The sequence below is a fragment of the Rhinolophus ferrumequinum genome, chromosome 22, assembly GCF_004115265.2.
Source record: "Rhinolophus ferrumequinum isolate MPI-CBG mRhiFer1 chromosome 22, mRhiFer1_v1.p, whole genome shotgun sequence".
Classification (NCBI taxonomy): Eukaryota; Metazoa; Chordata; class Mammalia; order Chiroptera; family Rhinolophidae; genus Rhinolophus; species Rhinolophus ferrumequinum.
In genome coordinates, this window is record NC_046305.1 from 46318143 (window position 1) to 46332762 (window position 14620).

Sequence of the window (14620 nt, forward strand, 5' to 3'; positions counted from 1 at the left end):
GGGGAAGGATATATCCTGTTCCGCTACTCATTGTCAGTGGGCACAGTTCTGAAACACTTTTTAAAAGTGCTGTAGAGCACCCTTTCTTCAGTTTTCTCAGCTCCCTTCTGTTCTTAAGCCATGAGCAGGGCAACTAAAAATCCCATTCTGTGTGAGCCAGGAATCGGCTGAATTGTGCCAGTTCTCGTTCTCCAGAAACCAGCATTCCTTTAGCCTTGCACTTGGAGCTGTTATCGTGACCATGGCACATTTTGAAGGGTAGGTTTGGCTTCTGTTCAGTTGAAGGGTTTTTCCTGGGGGGCAGGGAGGGGAGGCTCCCAGCTGCCTCTGCTGACCCCTCTCATCATGATCTAAGAGCTGGGCTAGGCGGTATATTCAGAAATCTGTCCCCACCATCCGCAGTGTGCCAGACACCCCTCCTTTGTGCAGTTACAGCTTCCGGTGCGCGTTTCTCACCACCACGGAAAGTGTTATAGGACACTGCCCCTGGGAATATCCTCTATGTCCTTGCATCCCTGGGCCCTGCCTGGCATGGGACCTGTCACATGGAAGGCATTCATTCGATACTGGCTGTTAAATTAAGCAAAATGACCTGCAGAACTCAAGTCATCTCCGGTGTCCCCGCCGCTCCCACCAGAGTCAGGATTACAGTCTGAAGCAGAAGGAGGGAATACTGCTTTTGGGATCAAACAGATCTGAATTCAGATCTCGTCTCAGCCATGTGTTCGTTTTGTGACTTTGGCCAGTTACCTCCCTAAGCCTCCATGTACTCGTCCTTAAACTAGGGATTATCACAGTCCCGTAGCAAAATTGTCATCAAAATTACAAGTCACTTTGAAATTCCTAACGAGGACCTAGTGAGCTGCAGTCCCCGGGAAAGGGGGTCTTATGAATGTTAGTATCTTTCTTCCAAGTCTAGAGCTCTGATTTGAAAATTGCCCCCCACAAGAAAGCGTGCAATAAATTTCACTTAATTCTGACCTACTAATCTTGTTACTAAAATTGTTCTGTTTGTATTTTTAAGAGAGGGGCTTGTTTTACAGTGTTTAAAATGTTTAACTGCTTAAGATTCAAGTCACCGAAACTTAAAAAATGAGCTAGAAGGCTCCATTCTGCACATTTCAGTTTCAGTCTCTGGAAGGTGGAGAGAATATAGCAGTACGGTTTATTATTAGGCTTAAGTAAGATAATAGAAAGCATTTGAAGCAATGCCTGGAACATAGTAAATACTCACAGAAATAGAGAGAATGATTTTTGTTTCCCCCTGCGCACATTATTTAATCCTGCCATCCAGCAAGGTTTCCCTTTGTTTTTCAATGGTTATTTATTTCACGCCCTGGTCACTCACACGTGCCATGCACTCCTTAAGAAAAGACGAACATGTATAATGAAACTGAGGACACTTAAAAAGGACAGTTGGGGGAAGAAGCACATGAGTTGATAAGATTCTCAAGAGAAATGCGTAATTTCTTTCTATTATTTAGGTTTGGTCGGAAGCGGACATTGGCAACATTTCTATGCCTAGGAGGACTGGCTTGTCTTATTGTAATGTTTCTTCCAGAAAAGAAAGGTATGCCTTTCGAATTTCTCCATAAGGGTTTTGAACAGCACTTTTATTACAATGAATCTCAATATCGTGGAGAGATTACCATATGCCATGCTTCATTTCTATGATTGCATATTATTTAGCAATTGTGCGGGGTATAATGGGCCAGATTCTTTCCAGTGCCTAAACTGTTCTCTGGCTGAATAATGTGCTTAGAGGTGCACTATTAATTCTTTCAGGCGATTAAGCTACCATCTGGGGTGTCTGGGCTGCAGTACTGGTGCTGTTAGAGTTGTTTATTTGATGAGGAGGAGGACCGTTTAGTTCTGCACAGAAAGAAACCCCAGCCAAGGCTGCAGGTTGTACTTGTCATTCCAGCCAATCACAAGATGGGAGGCAGATCAGTGTCACGGGTTGTGAAAGGTGGCTTTGGCATCCCTCAGTATTCCCAGCCTATCAATATTCCCAATAATAATAGCAGCAGCAATAAGAGGAATATTCATGGTTGGTGAAAATTGACATTTTCTCAGTCTTCTATAAAGTGTGAATAAAACATCCTTAGGGAACTTTGGCATTTTCATATATTTATAGCTTTGCTATGCAAACATAGCTTCCAAAAAGGTCCCTTGTGTCCTCCTCCTCTAATCTTACCTGCCCCTGTGTGGACCTTCTGTAGATGGCACGGTTCTCACTTGTTTTTTGGACGGGCACACCTGAGGCGTGCCAGTTACCGGTCACACCAGGAACTATGGTTTTGGCAGTGATCGTCAGTGATAAGGAGCGAGTGATAACAAACTCTGCTGCCGAGGTTCAACAAAAGCCCTGTTTGGGGAGCATTTCGGATTTCATCGAGCTCCGTCTCAGAGCTTGTACTGCCCGTGGGAATCATGAGACGGTTGAATGTCCAGGTTTGATAACTACTGGCAACGCAGCTGAGAATTCGTTTCCCATCAGAGCGTTTCCCATATTCATGCTCCTTTGGCAATTGCTTCGCCTTGCGGTTCAGTTGTGCCGATGTGTCGTGGAAGACGCCAGGGCCACGCACCCCAGTTCTGTAACCCTCCAGTACACCTGCCATGCTCTCGGTTGCCCGCTGCAGTTCTTTGCTTTGAATCTGGGTGCATTTGGTTCACTCGTTAGGATTTTACCCAACATTTAGAACAGCCTTCTAGTGATTTTCATGGACTCGTGGAACCTAGAGAATTCAGTAAGTTTGGCTGTTTCTTATTCTCTAAGTGAATTCTTGCCTCTGCTCGTGCCAGGAAAGAGGGACTCCTGAGCTGCTGCGCCAACGGGGGCTTGTGGGACTAAGTGCCCACTTCTGTTTGTCTGGGACAAGACAGCAGTGGGCTTCAGATCATTGTAGCTTTCGGTTCGGCAGATTTTGCTTTTCATAGACAACTTGGAAATTCAGTTGTTTTCTGCCTATAGTCCTCCAGGGTTCTATGTGTCACCTTCTAGAGAGAAACTTTTTATTGTTACTATCAGCGTACCTGTAACCTGTCACACCTGTGCAAACCAGGCCCATCAGTGCCTTTCCTCCCTCCCACAGACCTGTACACGCCAGGTAACCCATAGCCTAGAGCTCTGCACATGGCTCTTTCTACAAAAACCCAAAGTGAAGCGGATCTCGACCCGACCTTACTCTGCTCACTTGCAGCCTGTTTTAAGAGAGCAGCTTCAATCCTTTATCAATTGTGCCCCTTGGTGGACACGTAGCATAGCAGAGCGTAAGAAATGTAACATAGCTGAGTGTCTTGCACAGTCCACGTGCCTTAGGAACGTGATACCTCTATGCTAGTTGGAAAAGTGGACATCTAGTCTATTTTTGAAGATTTACAGGGAAAGAAAATCCGTAATGTCCTTCAGCAAAATTGTTTCTATTTTTGATAATCATTAGAATGTTAGAATGACGCTCTTCCATGACAATTGAGTCCATTTCCTTTCATTTTATTCTTCACTGGAGACAGAGAGCAGATGGTCGTCACCCTTTTACTTTTTTCGCATAATCCTTTCTACACTTGCAGAAAGCCGTCTCGCTGATCCTGAATCTTCTCTTTTTTTGAGCTCAAAAATATTTGTTTTTTTTAAACTTTCTTTGAACCTCTCATAGTTACTCTTTAACATATTTCAATGGCTTTCTTTGAAAGCTCAATTTTTTTAAGGTTCTGAGCTTTAAGCTACATGTTACGAAAGTTCTGGTAAACACATATTTAAAACAAGGCTCAGTAGTTTGAAAAATTCTGTTAGCATCTTGTGTGAGCTTGGAGACCACTCACAGCTTTTTATGCTCATTTTCCCCTCTCTTTTCCCCCAGCAAACATGCATTCATTCTCTCCTTTCTGTTGACTCAGGTGTCCCTCTACCTACGAGCCTTTTTTTAGTATCTATATATAACTGTGGTTCTCTGTGTCTGAGGCACAGACATAGAGATATAACTAGAAGAGACAGCCAGACAGCTAGAAAATAGATTATTTGGTGTTTCTCAGCCTGCGGTTTATAATTATTAGACAAAGTGCTCTGTCCAGTTCATATTTGCACACTGGCTGGCCTCCAGATGAGTGTTCTCCCTCTGGGGATAATGTTACCATGTAGCCACTAAGTTTTTCCACACATTGGTCATCATACATTTTATCTTGCTTGAAGGATCCTAATTAAGCTTACAATACTGGCTACCATTTATTAAGTGTCTTAATAAAGACAAGAGAACTATGTGCTGGGTCCTTTCATGCATAGAAGGTATTACGTATTATCGCCATTTTATAAGGAAACTAAAGCTCAGATAGGTCGAGCAACTTGTCCAAAGTTGCACAGCAAGTAAGTAGCACACCTGGGAGTCAGATTTCAGGCCTTTATGACTCTTAAGTCAGTGTTGGTTGGGGCATGCTGTTTTGCCTTCTTAGAATTTTAGAACCAAAGTATGCATTGCAAATGGTGAAGCTTGTGGTATTAGAGAATTAACTCTTGCCAGTTCATAGTCTTCAGTGGACAGGCCTGATGGGAATTGTTCAAGAACCTGGGTTGTCAGGGTGGCACCAGGGAAGGAGGTTGGCAAGGAGGTTTCTGGCAGTGGTGATCCTACCAGAGAATCTGAACACTGGGAAGTCCCAGCACGTGACTAGATGAACAAGTTTCACAGCTGAAGGGCGTGTGCTCAGACTCAGCGCTAGTGGAGACCTTTATATCTCATTTCTTTTGTCAGTCTCGGCCTGCCCATTTTTTATTCGGCTGACTTCTCTACGGCCTGCTCTATACGGAATACTGTTCATAAACAAGACCTCGTACCTGGCCTTTTTGCACCCTAAGACCAGGACAAGAGCAAGGATGTCTATTCTTACACCTTCTATAGAGCGTGGTACTGAAATTACGAGTGACTACAATAAGGCAGTAAAAAGAAATTGAAGGGATCCAAATTGGAAAGAAAGAAGTAAAACTGTATTTACAAGACTACATGATTATCTCCATTGAAAATCCTGAGGAACATACAAAAAAATCTACTAGAATTAATAAATGAGTTTAGCAGAGTCATGTGACATGCAATTTTATTTCTGTGTATTAACACTAAGTAATTTAAAATTGAAATAAAGTAATACTATTTGTAGTAAAATTAAAAATGCATAATATGTAGGGATAAATTTTACAAAATGTAGAAAACTATAAAATATAAAGCACTGATGAGAGAACTTAAAGACCAAATAAATGAATTGGTGGTAATAGTAATAATAATAAAATCAATGAAGAGATTACCATACTGAAGGATCAGAAAATGTTGTTTAAAATGTCCGTTCTCCCCAAATTGATCTATCTTCAGCACAATCCCAACAAAATTTCCAGCAGGCTTCTTTTTATTGATAGATATTGACAAGTTGAAACCTAAAATTTTACAGAAATGCAAAGGATCTAGAAGATCCAAAATAATGTTTATCAAGAAAAAGTTGGAGGGCTTACCCTGCCTGATTTTAAAACTTACTACAAAGTTACATTAATCCAGACAGTATGATATTAGCATAGAAACGGTTGTAGAGATAGGTAGTGGAACAGAATTGAGTATGAAATAGACCCACTTGATTTTTATTTTGTGAGGAGGGGATGAGATTTTTACTCACCTTTTATAAATGTTTCATTCAGACATAACATACATAGAGAAAAATGCACACGGTCAATTGATTTTTAACAAAGCTAAGTCAGTTAAATGAGGAAAAGATAATGTTTTCAACAAATTATGCTGGAATAATTGGATATCCATATGCAAAAATTTAACTGCAACCATGTTATATCATATGCAATAACTAACTCAAAATTGATAGTAGACCTAAATGTAAAGTCTAAATCTATTCAACCTCTAAAAGAGAACATAGGAGAAAAATCTTGTTGACTTTAGGTTAGGCAAAGATTTCTTAAAAAGGACACAGAAGGCACAGAAAGGAAAAAGAAATTCACCTTAAGACTTCATCAAAATTAAAAACGCTTTCTTTAAAAAAACATTATTAACGAAATGAAAAGTAAGGTGCAGAATGGGAAAGATATTTGCAAAATACATACCTGATAAAGGACTTGTATCCAAAATATAGAATCTTACAATTCAGTAATGAGGAAAAAATGGGCAAAAGATTTGAACAGATACTTCTCCAAAAGGATATAAAAATTACAAATAAGCATGGTAAAAGATGTTCAATATCATTAGACATTAGGGAAATAGAAATTAAAAGCATGTTGAGACACCGCTACACACTGCTTAGTATGACTAACATGAAAAAGTCTGGCCATACCAAATGCTGACAAAGATAACAGGAGGAACTGGAACACTTACATACTGCCAATAGAAATGCAAAATTGTACAGATACTTTGGAAAACATTAGCAGCTTATTTTAAAGTGAACCATACACTTACTATGATTCAACTTTATCCAAGAGAAGCAGCAACACAGATCCACACAGACTTTGATGCAAATAGTAGCTTTATTAACAATAGCCCCAAATTGGAAGGAAACCAAATGCCCATCAGCTGTAGAATGGATAAACAAATTGTGGTATGTCCATACAATGAAATATTACTCAACCAGCAAAAAGGAATGATCTAAAACCTACTGATACACATCACAATAGAGATAAATTTCAGAAGTGTTATACTAACTAAAAGAAGCCAGACACAAAAGTCTACAAACAATTATTTAAGTGAAATTCTAGAAATGGTGATTCTCTAGTGACAGAACTGTGTGCATATGTGATATTAAAAAAACAAAAAGCCAAAGGGAAGCAACATAGTTGTGTTTTTTGGCCTAACCTATGTACCATAATAGAGGGCCTACAGCTGTCTTAAAGATTTTTTTAAAAAACATTATTTATTTATTTATTTATTTATTTATTTATTTATTTATTTATTATTCATTCATTCACATTTATTTATTTTTAAGGATGGCGCAGCTCACAGTGGCCCATGTAGGGATTGAACCGGCAACCTTCGCACCATGTTCTAACCAACTGAGCTAACTGGCCACCCCCTGTCTTAAAGATTTTTTTACATACCATGTTTCCCCCAAAATAAGACTTAACTGGAAAACAAGCCCTAGCATGATTTTTCAGAATGACATCCCCTGAACATAAGCCCTAATACATCTTTTGGAGCAAAAATTAATATAAGATGCGGTCTTATTTTCGGGGAAACACTGTATGCACAAACAATAAAACATTTGCTATAGTTACCCAGTGAAGGAAGTGGATGATTAAGTTGAATTTTTACTATTTTGGGTCAGTGAAATGTGACTGAAACATGCTGAGACATTTTGTCCTGCTGAGCCCAAATCAGTTCTGAGAAAACTTCCAGATAATTAGTTCCAAAAATTATGACCTTAATAGCTGCATCATAGGAATAAACTTACAACCTCGTGAGTTCAGTACTTTGAAGGAGACAAGTATTTTGAGAATTCCGTGTTTTGCAAAGATAATTGAGTTACATTTTCCCTTTTAAGTCACGCTTTTTTCTAAACAGTTGCTTTGAACATTCACTGGTAGTAGCCAATAATACCTGATTTTTTGGTAAAGAACCAAGGTCAGGAATCCAGGGAACCAGCCCAGTGGCTGCAACGCCTTCCTAAACATTAACTTAGGATGACCAACGCCCAGCATTTCCGCAGGCAGGAGTCTCAAAAAGAATGGGAAATAATTATCTAATAAACAGAGTTGTCTGAAATTTACATGGGCTAACTTGGGCAAAAGTGAATTCCTCCAAGTTTAAGTGGTGACTGCAGACTCTGTTGGCAGGAACACTGGAGAGAAGTTTCAACCATCAGATGAGGTGTTAGGCTGATAGGAGCAGCCTGAGGTCATGGGGCTGGTCCCAGGTTCCCCAGATGGGCCACAGCTGGAAGTGTCCTGAGCCCCCCAGGGGAGACTTATTCTAGCCTTGGCTCTTGTGGCTGTTTAGATGACAAGCCTTCTATGATGTGCCATTTGAGTTCAATTTTCAGGATGGCCATCCATAACCTGTGGTTAAGGATGTTTTAGCGTGTCTCCATTCGATTCTGAAAGATGCCATCTTGTTCGGGTTGAAAACAGTCCCGGAGACTATTCGCAGTCAAGCAGATATGCACATTTCTGTTTGCTTCCATGCCACTCAATACCTTTTCCTGACTCACTTTTCTGGAACATAATTGGTGAATTTAATGTTCCTCATTATTATTAATTGAAGTGGTAAAGCCCAGACACATATTTTGGGGTAAATGCTGACAGGTGGGATTCTTTTTCCAGAAGCACCTCATGGTGTAAAATAATATATTCAGTACTTAAAATGGCTAGCATCTTCTTCCAAATAGCCTGGCAGAAGAGGAGAAAGCCCCAGATGGTCGAGTTTGGCAGTGCCTGGGCCACTGTGTTCATGACACCATCTTTAAAGTTGATGAAGATTTATGTCATTGTCAAGCAGAGGAGGTGAAACATATTGTAGAGTGGAGTGTATCCTGTGCCTCCTTCCTCAGAAGCTGAGCGAGCACGAACACAGGTTCTTTTCACTAAATTAATCCCTATCGTGGTCCTTCTACTGATTTGTTCCACAAATATTTAATGAGTACCGCGGCGCATCAAACTATGGTAGGTGCTGTGAGGGACATGGATACAAACAATGATGCCAGCCTCAGCCTGAGGGAAACTCGAAATAGACTGTGGGCAGGCAAGATGGGAACGTCAGCAACTGCAGGAGAGTGTCTGGAGTGAGCCAGTTGAATGGATCAGGAAATGGAGGCAGTGAAGGTGAAAGGAAGGAGCGGGTATTGCGTTTGCGTTATTTACAGGAAGAGTGGTTTAGATGAGCCATGCATCCAGTCCCAAGAGAGGGGACAAGCGTGTTCTATTCGGCAGAAATGTCAGGGAGAATGAGAGGCAATTACTTGGGTGAATCGGACATCACTGTTGACCTATACAAGTAGGAGTTTCAGGAGACGATGGCATTGGGAGCCAGGTCGTGGTGACTTACGGGGCACATGCACGTGAGGAAGTGAAGGGCTGGTCACTCATTGGAGATGTTTGATAACGAGGTCAGGAAAGGACTACAGAGTTGATGACCATTTTATGTTTTTCCTCAGAAGAGAACTGTTATGTTGAAGGCAGAGGATAGTAGGAGAGGTTAAATACATTCGAAAAAGAACCCCAGGATAATTGATCCTGTTTTTGATAGGGAAATAAACCGGCATAAAATGTATTTTTGCATTTTCCGTAAAAACGTTGCGTTAAGACACTCAACCATCATTATTGATTAGTAAGTCAGGTAAGAAGTTGGGGAGGAAGAAGGATGAACAACCGTTCCCATATTTAAGTCTTGTTCTTGAAGGAACGTTGATGATTTGTGTCTTCTGGGAGTAATTTCATGGGATTATTTCTCATCTTTGCAATGGAACACCAAGGAATGCAAACCGAAGGTAGGAGTCTTTCTGGCCCTCAGCTCTGCTTCCCTTATCTATCAGACTTAACTCCCCTCCTAAGCCAGGGCTTGGCATACTGACCACCACTGTACATCATTGATTGTTGAGCAAGGTTGGGAAGAGAGGAGAGGCAAGTAACACCCTTGGACGATGAAACTTAAGATGTCCCGGAAGCTCACTTGACTGCAGTAGAGAAATTTTCAGGGGGCTCTGTCATGCAGCGGTGAGTCCAAGTTTTATCACCCGTAACCACCGCCACTATGTACGATGTCGTGGGGATAGCCAAAGCATTGCGAACACGTTTGCGAGTGTGTAGGATGTGATCACGAAACCTCCTGAATGTGTATTCAGCCATCTCCCCTCTTTGCTGTTTGAGATCAGCCTGAATGCCTCTTACTCCTTCAGAATTAAATGTATCATTTAAAAAAAGGTTCGTTCCGCTAAGGCCCTCACAGGTGTGGCGTTTGTCCTCAGACACAGGTGTGTTTGCAGTGGTGAACAGCCATTCGTTGTCTCTGCTGGGGAAGCTGACCATCAGTGCTGCTTTCAATGTCGTGTATATCTACACCTCTGAGCTTTACCCTACAGTCATCAGGTACGTCTCACACACAGCCACTTTCTCCTTCACCCATCCCACATGTTGGCGTGGATGCTCGCATCAACGCAGGTGACGGTTCCTACTTCACCTGGAGCTGAGTCAGTGCGGGCCAGCAGCAGTTCAGCAAGCAGTTGTAAGCTGTCTGTGTAGACCACTCTTTGCTCGTTGGGCTGAGGAAAATGGAGCTGGAGCTGGAGCTGGAGTCCCTCCTGTAAATGGTGAGGAAAGTGCTCTGCTCCAAACCTGTCCTGTCACCCAATAGTGCTCGGATGTCATTGTATGTCAGTGGACCTCATTTATTCAGTCACCCATCCTGTGTCAGGCACACGGCAGACAGAGATGAAGTCCCTGTTCTCACCGAGCCTACACGTGAGCACAAAACATACACATTTTAAAGAAGATAATTCCACATGGTAATGAGTGACGATTCGATTTACACATTAGTTCTTAAAGGTGGTTTTTAATGAGTGGGACCTGCTTATATAAAAAAGAACATATTTTGTCCTAAATTTCCCCTCATGAAATAGGTCTGAAAACAAAACACCCCAAAATTTGTAGGGCAGGGGTTGCCAGCACTGCCTCTGTGGGCTAGGCCGATATTCCCACAGTGAGCACAGTTTTTTTGAGGCTCATTCCAAATGGACCCTTCTCTTTCCCTTATCCATGCAGGAAGCCTAAGGGGTATTTTTCACCTTTTTCCTAGTAAGAGATCAGATTTCTGCAATTGGCCAGTCATTTCCTACTTGTGCCCATAACCTGCTTTCGTTGGCTGCTGGCTGTGAAACTAGGAGGACCACTTTGTCCAAATTGGGACACGTGTGAGAGGAATGTGGGTGCTATTAACAATTAGTCTGGGGTGGTGGGGTGATGCATGGTCACCTGACCTATAACCATTACCGTTCTCACTTCCTCCCACGTTTTTCACACCCACACTTCCCAAGAAGATGATGTTCATGGTTCCCAGGAATATGAGCTCAGTCAACTCCTATTTATAAGTCTGACGCTTTCATCGTTAATTAGTTGAGTTTCAATAAATGGGCAGATGTTTCAGGTCACAAAGCCCTGGCTCCCCTATGGCTGCGTTAACTGACTGGAGACCTAAGACATAAAAAACCCATGAGCACGTTGGGCAAGAAATAGTCACGTGCTCAGAGCCGCGCTGTCCAATGTGGCGGTTGTTAGCCTCATGTGACTATTTAAATTTAAATGAATTAAGGTGAAATGTTAAACGTTCATTTCCCCGTTTGTAGTCCTTTTGAGCGCTCAGTAGTTGCCTGTGTCGAGCTTGCAGAGACTTTCACATCGGACAGCGCAATCCTAGAGCATTTACCACATCACAGAAAGTTCTGGTAGGCAGCTCTGCTATATGGGAGCCTGTGCTTCCACGTTGGGATATATTATCCTGGCCCACTAATCCCCAGGGTCTTTAAATGTCCCCGAAGAACTTACTGATTTTTTCTTTAACTGTTTCTTTTGCCTTCCAGGAATGTTGGGCTCGGGACTTGTTCCATGTTCTCCCGAGTTGGTGGGATTATCGCTCCCTTCGTCCCCTCACTGGTTGGTTTGTACCTCCTGGTTTTTTGTTTTTCTTGATTCTCTGCTTTGGAAATGCTTGTGCTTTTGAGTAGAAAGAGATAATGAACAGCGGCCATTTAGGATCAGCCCGACCACGCATGTGAACCTGTGCCTTTTAGATTATAAAGATCCTTTTAGATTAAATATCAGTCCGACCGGATGTACTCTTACCGAGGATGCTCTGATGGATTTGTTTGTCTGTATTCATTGGGGAGTTAATGCCCGCTCACCCCCTTTCTGTCCCCATTCACAAGTTAGTCCATTAGTGAACATTTATGAAGTTTCCGTTGTGTGACAGGCTCTGTGCTAATCCCATGAGGTAGGCATTGATGTTACCCTGTGTTACAGATGACAGGACGGCAGAAAGGCGTCAGATGCCTTCCCCAAAGGCACACCTCTTGGGAAAGAAAATGAGAAGAGAAATGCGCCTAGCCATGTGTTCGTTCATACTTGTTGCCATTTGCTAAATTTTATAGTCAAAACAAAGGTGCTCGACTTAAATGACAGCCCTGCCATCCTTCCAGTCGTGAAATGTTCAGGTTCTGTGACAGAACCTACACGTGTCTCTGCTTGGTCTGCTCTGTGACTTTCCCAGCCAAGACGCATCGAAGGGTGACTAGATTTGGTGTGGCACTTTGAACCTGTTCGTTACTCCGGCAACTTGACTCACCACCTCCTAGGACAGGGTATCTTTGAAATGCCATTGTAGCTTTTTCTTTTTTTTTGAGTTGTGATACACTTCCTCTTTCTGAGTATCTCTCTCCAGGTCTCGTGCTTAATTTTAGGTTCTAGGGCCCTTCTCATGAAGGAGTCATTGGTTCCATTCTGCAAAATGTGTCCACAGGAGGGGTCTATCATGAAAGATACCCACCTTTGGATGGCTATCCCAAAACACTGTAATACCCAGCACTGTGTTTCTACTGATTTCTTACTAAATTGAGGAGACATGAAAGTGTTCTGTTCCCTTTTATTCAACAACAACACTCACAAGGCTGGACATGTGTCTGCATGTAAATGGCCAAAGGTCAGAGGTTCTCCTCCTCCATCATCTGTTCTCTTTTGAAAAATCAGCAAAATATTACCTGAGGGGACAGCCTAGCCGGTAGTGGTCCTACTCACAGAATTTGGAAGCCCAAACAAGGAGATAATATTGAGCAACTCCTGTGCAGGAATTCAAGAATGTTACTATCAGCTCAGGCCGCAGGGCACCATCCTGCAAGGACCATTTTGTGTGTGTTTTTCTGTGTTGTTATCTTTGAGCCTGTTTGTGTGTAAAAAACGCTATTTCAGTTTTCCTGAGAATATTTTTTGGATCTCCAAAGTGAGTGCTTGTATCACTGGCCTCTTGTCATGTTCAGTTCAGGTAGTTTCCAACCCTATGTATGTGTAGGGTTCTTTGGGTTTCTCTTTTCCTTCTCAGGGCGTTTATACCTTTACTCCCCACCCACCCACCCCCGCCTCTCATTTATGGTGCTAAGCGAATCAACAAGCATTTGTGAGATTGTTTGGGTGATTCCAGGGCTGAGAACTTTCAAGTTCATCACCAGCCAATATCTGGGGTGTCTCCTAAGTGAGGAGTATGGGGAGATCACTGTGTTAGAAGCTACATGCCTGGAATAGAAGCTGAGCACCTGATTCCTGACAGACTCAGGCCCCAGAGGCTTGGCTGCTCCTCCCACAATCGCCACCCTCCACACAAAACAGTCTGCTGCTTCTGATCCACAAAGCAGGGCTATATGATTTACTCACTCCTGTCTCTGGGTGCCTGAGGAATCACTGGATTCCCAGGGTAATTCTCTATGGGGAAAGAAGTGGGTTACAGTGTAGTCGAGTGGGAACACACGAACTGGATAGTAAACAGCGCAGTCGCTCAGTCCTAAGTCTGCGGATGTCGTCGCCAAGGAAACTAATACTGAGTTTTCCTTTGTTTCCACTCCTCTCCCCACCCCCACAGAAATACGTGCAGTGGTCTTTACCCTTCATTGTCTTTGGAGCCACCGGCCTGACCTCCGGCCTCCTGAGTTTATTACTGCCAGAAACCCTTAACACTCCATTGCTGGAGACAGTTTCTGACCTCCAGGTATATTCATATCGGAGGCTGGGGGAGGAAGCTCTGTCTTTACAGACCTTGGATCCCTCACAGGTATGGAAGCATTAGTCCTAACCATTGAGATTTACCACTTAGAAAATGATGGGGTGCGGATGCGGGTGGGGGTGGGGGTGGGAGTGGGAGAAGTATGTCTGGTTAGATGAAATAGAACCCAGCAAAACTGCTCGGAAACAAAGGTGGGATCTAGCAGCCGCTGTTTTTCAGAGAAATCAAGATACTCGATCATTCATTCGCTTTCTTAGAACACCTTCAGAGCTAATTCTTGGGGACTCGATGTCATCAAAAGACAGTTGTCCGTGGAATGAATGTTGGATAGTAATTTTCGTTTTAGAAATGTCATGCTGTCCTTTCGCTGCCCTTTTCTCCTTTCCTGTTGTCAGTCTGCGGACAAGGAGAGTGCTGTCGGGAGTGAGAGTGAGGAAGAGGAAGAATTTTACGACGCAGATGAAGAGACTCAGATGATTAAGTGAAGAACCCCAGAATCCTCTTCGGAAGCAGATCATCTTTTGTGCCTCTAGCTAAGGCAGGTTCTCCCAGGAAACTTAAGAGACTTATAGAAAGACAGGCTGGAGCCGACATGGGAGGTATTCCGCATGGAGACTGATTTTTTTTTCAGGCACAGAGCAAATCAGAGAAGAGATTTCATGGGAGACGCTGTCACTGTCTTGAGGGAATAGTTGCTAAATGTCCAGAATTCAGGTTGAGCGCAGAATCGTGACCTCTGGCCAGGGAGCTCAAATCTACATGCCAGCGTGGCAAGCTGATTTGTTTCTAGAAGTTTGATCATGTTGCTTGTCCTTCATCGTGATCTAAAAGCATGTATGTAAACTTTCTTCCCACTAATTTAGTGGGCTAAGATAAACACCCTTAAGATTTCA

At 42.7% G+C, this 14620-nt stretch overlaps 1 protein-coding gene across 1 annotated transcript in view; it reads left to right on the forward strand.

Annotated features, from left to right (window-relative positions):
- SLC22A15 (solute carrier family 22 member 15) overlaps positions 1–14263 on the forward strand; it is a 64187-nt gene extending 49924 nt beyond the window's left edge. The window contains exons 8-12 of the mRNA XM_033092782.1: positions 1485–1570; positions 9934–10054; positions 11542–11614; positions 13587–13775; positions 14123–14263. Coding sequence (XP_032948673.1) covers positions 1485–1570; positions 9934–10054; positions 11542–11614; positions 13587–13775; positions 14123–14212 — 559 coding nt within the window. The 3' untranslated portion in view covers positions 14213–14263. The remainder of the gene's footprint in view (positions 1–1484; positions 1571–9933; positions 10055–11541; positions 11615–13586; positions 13776–14122) is intronic.
- Positions 14264–14620: the final 357 nt, after the last annotated feature.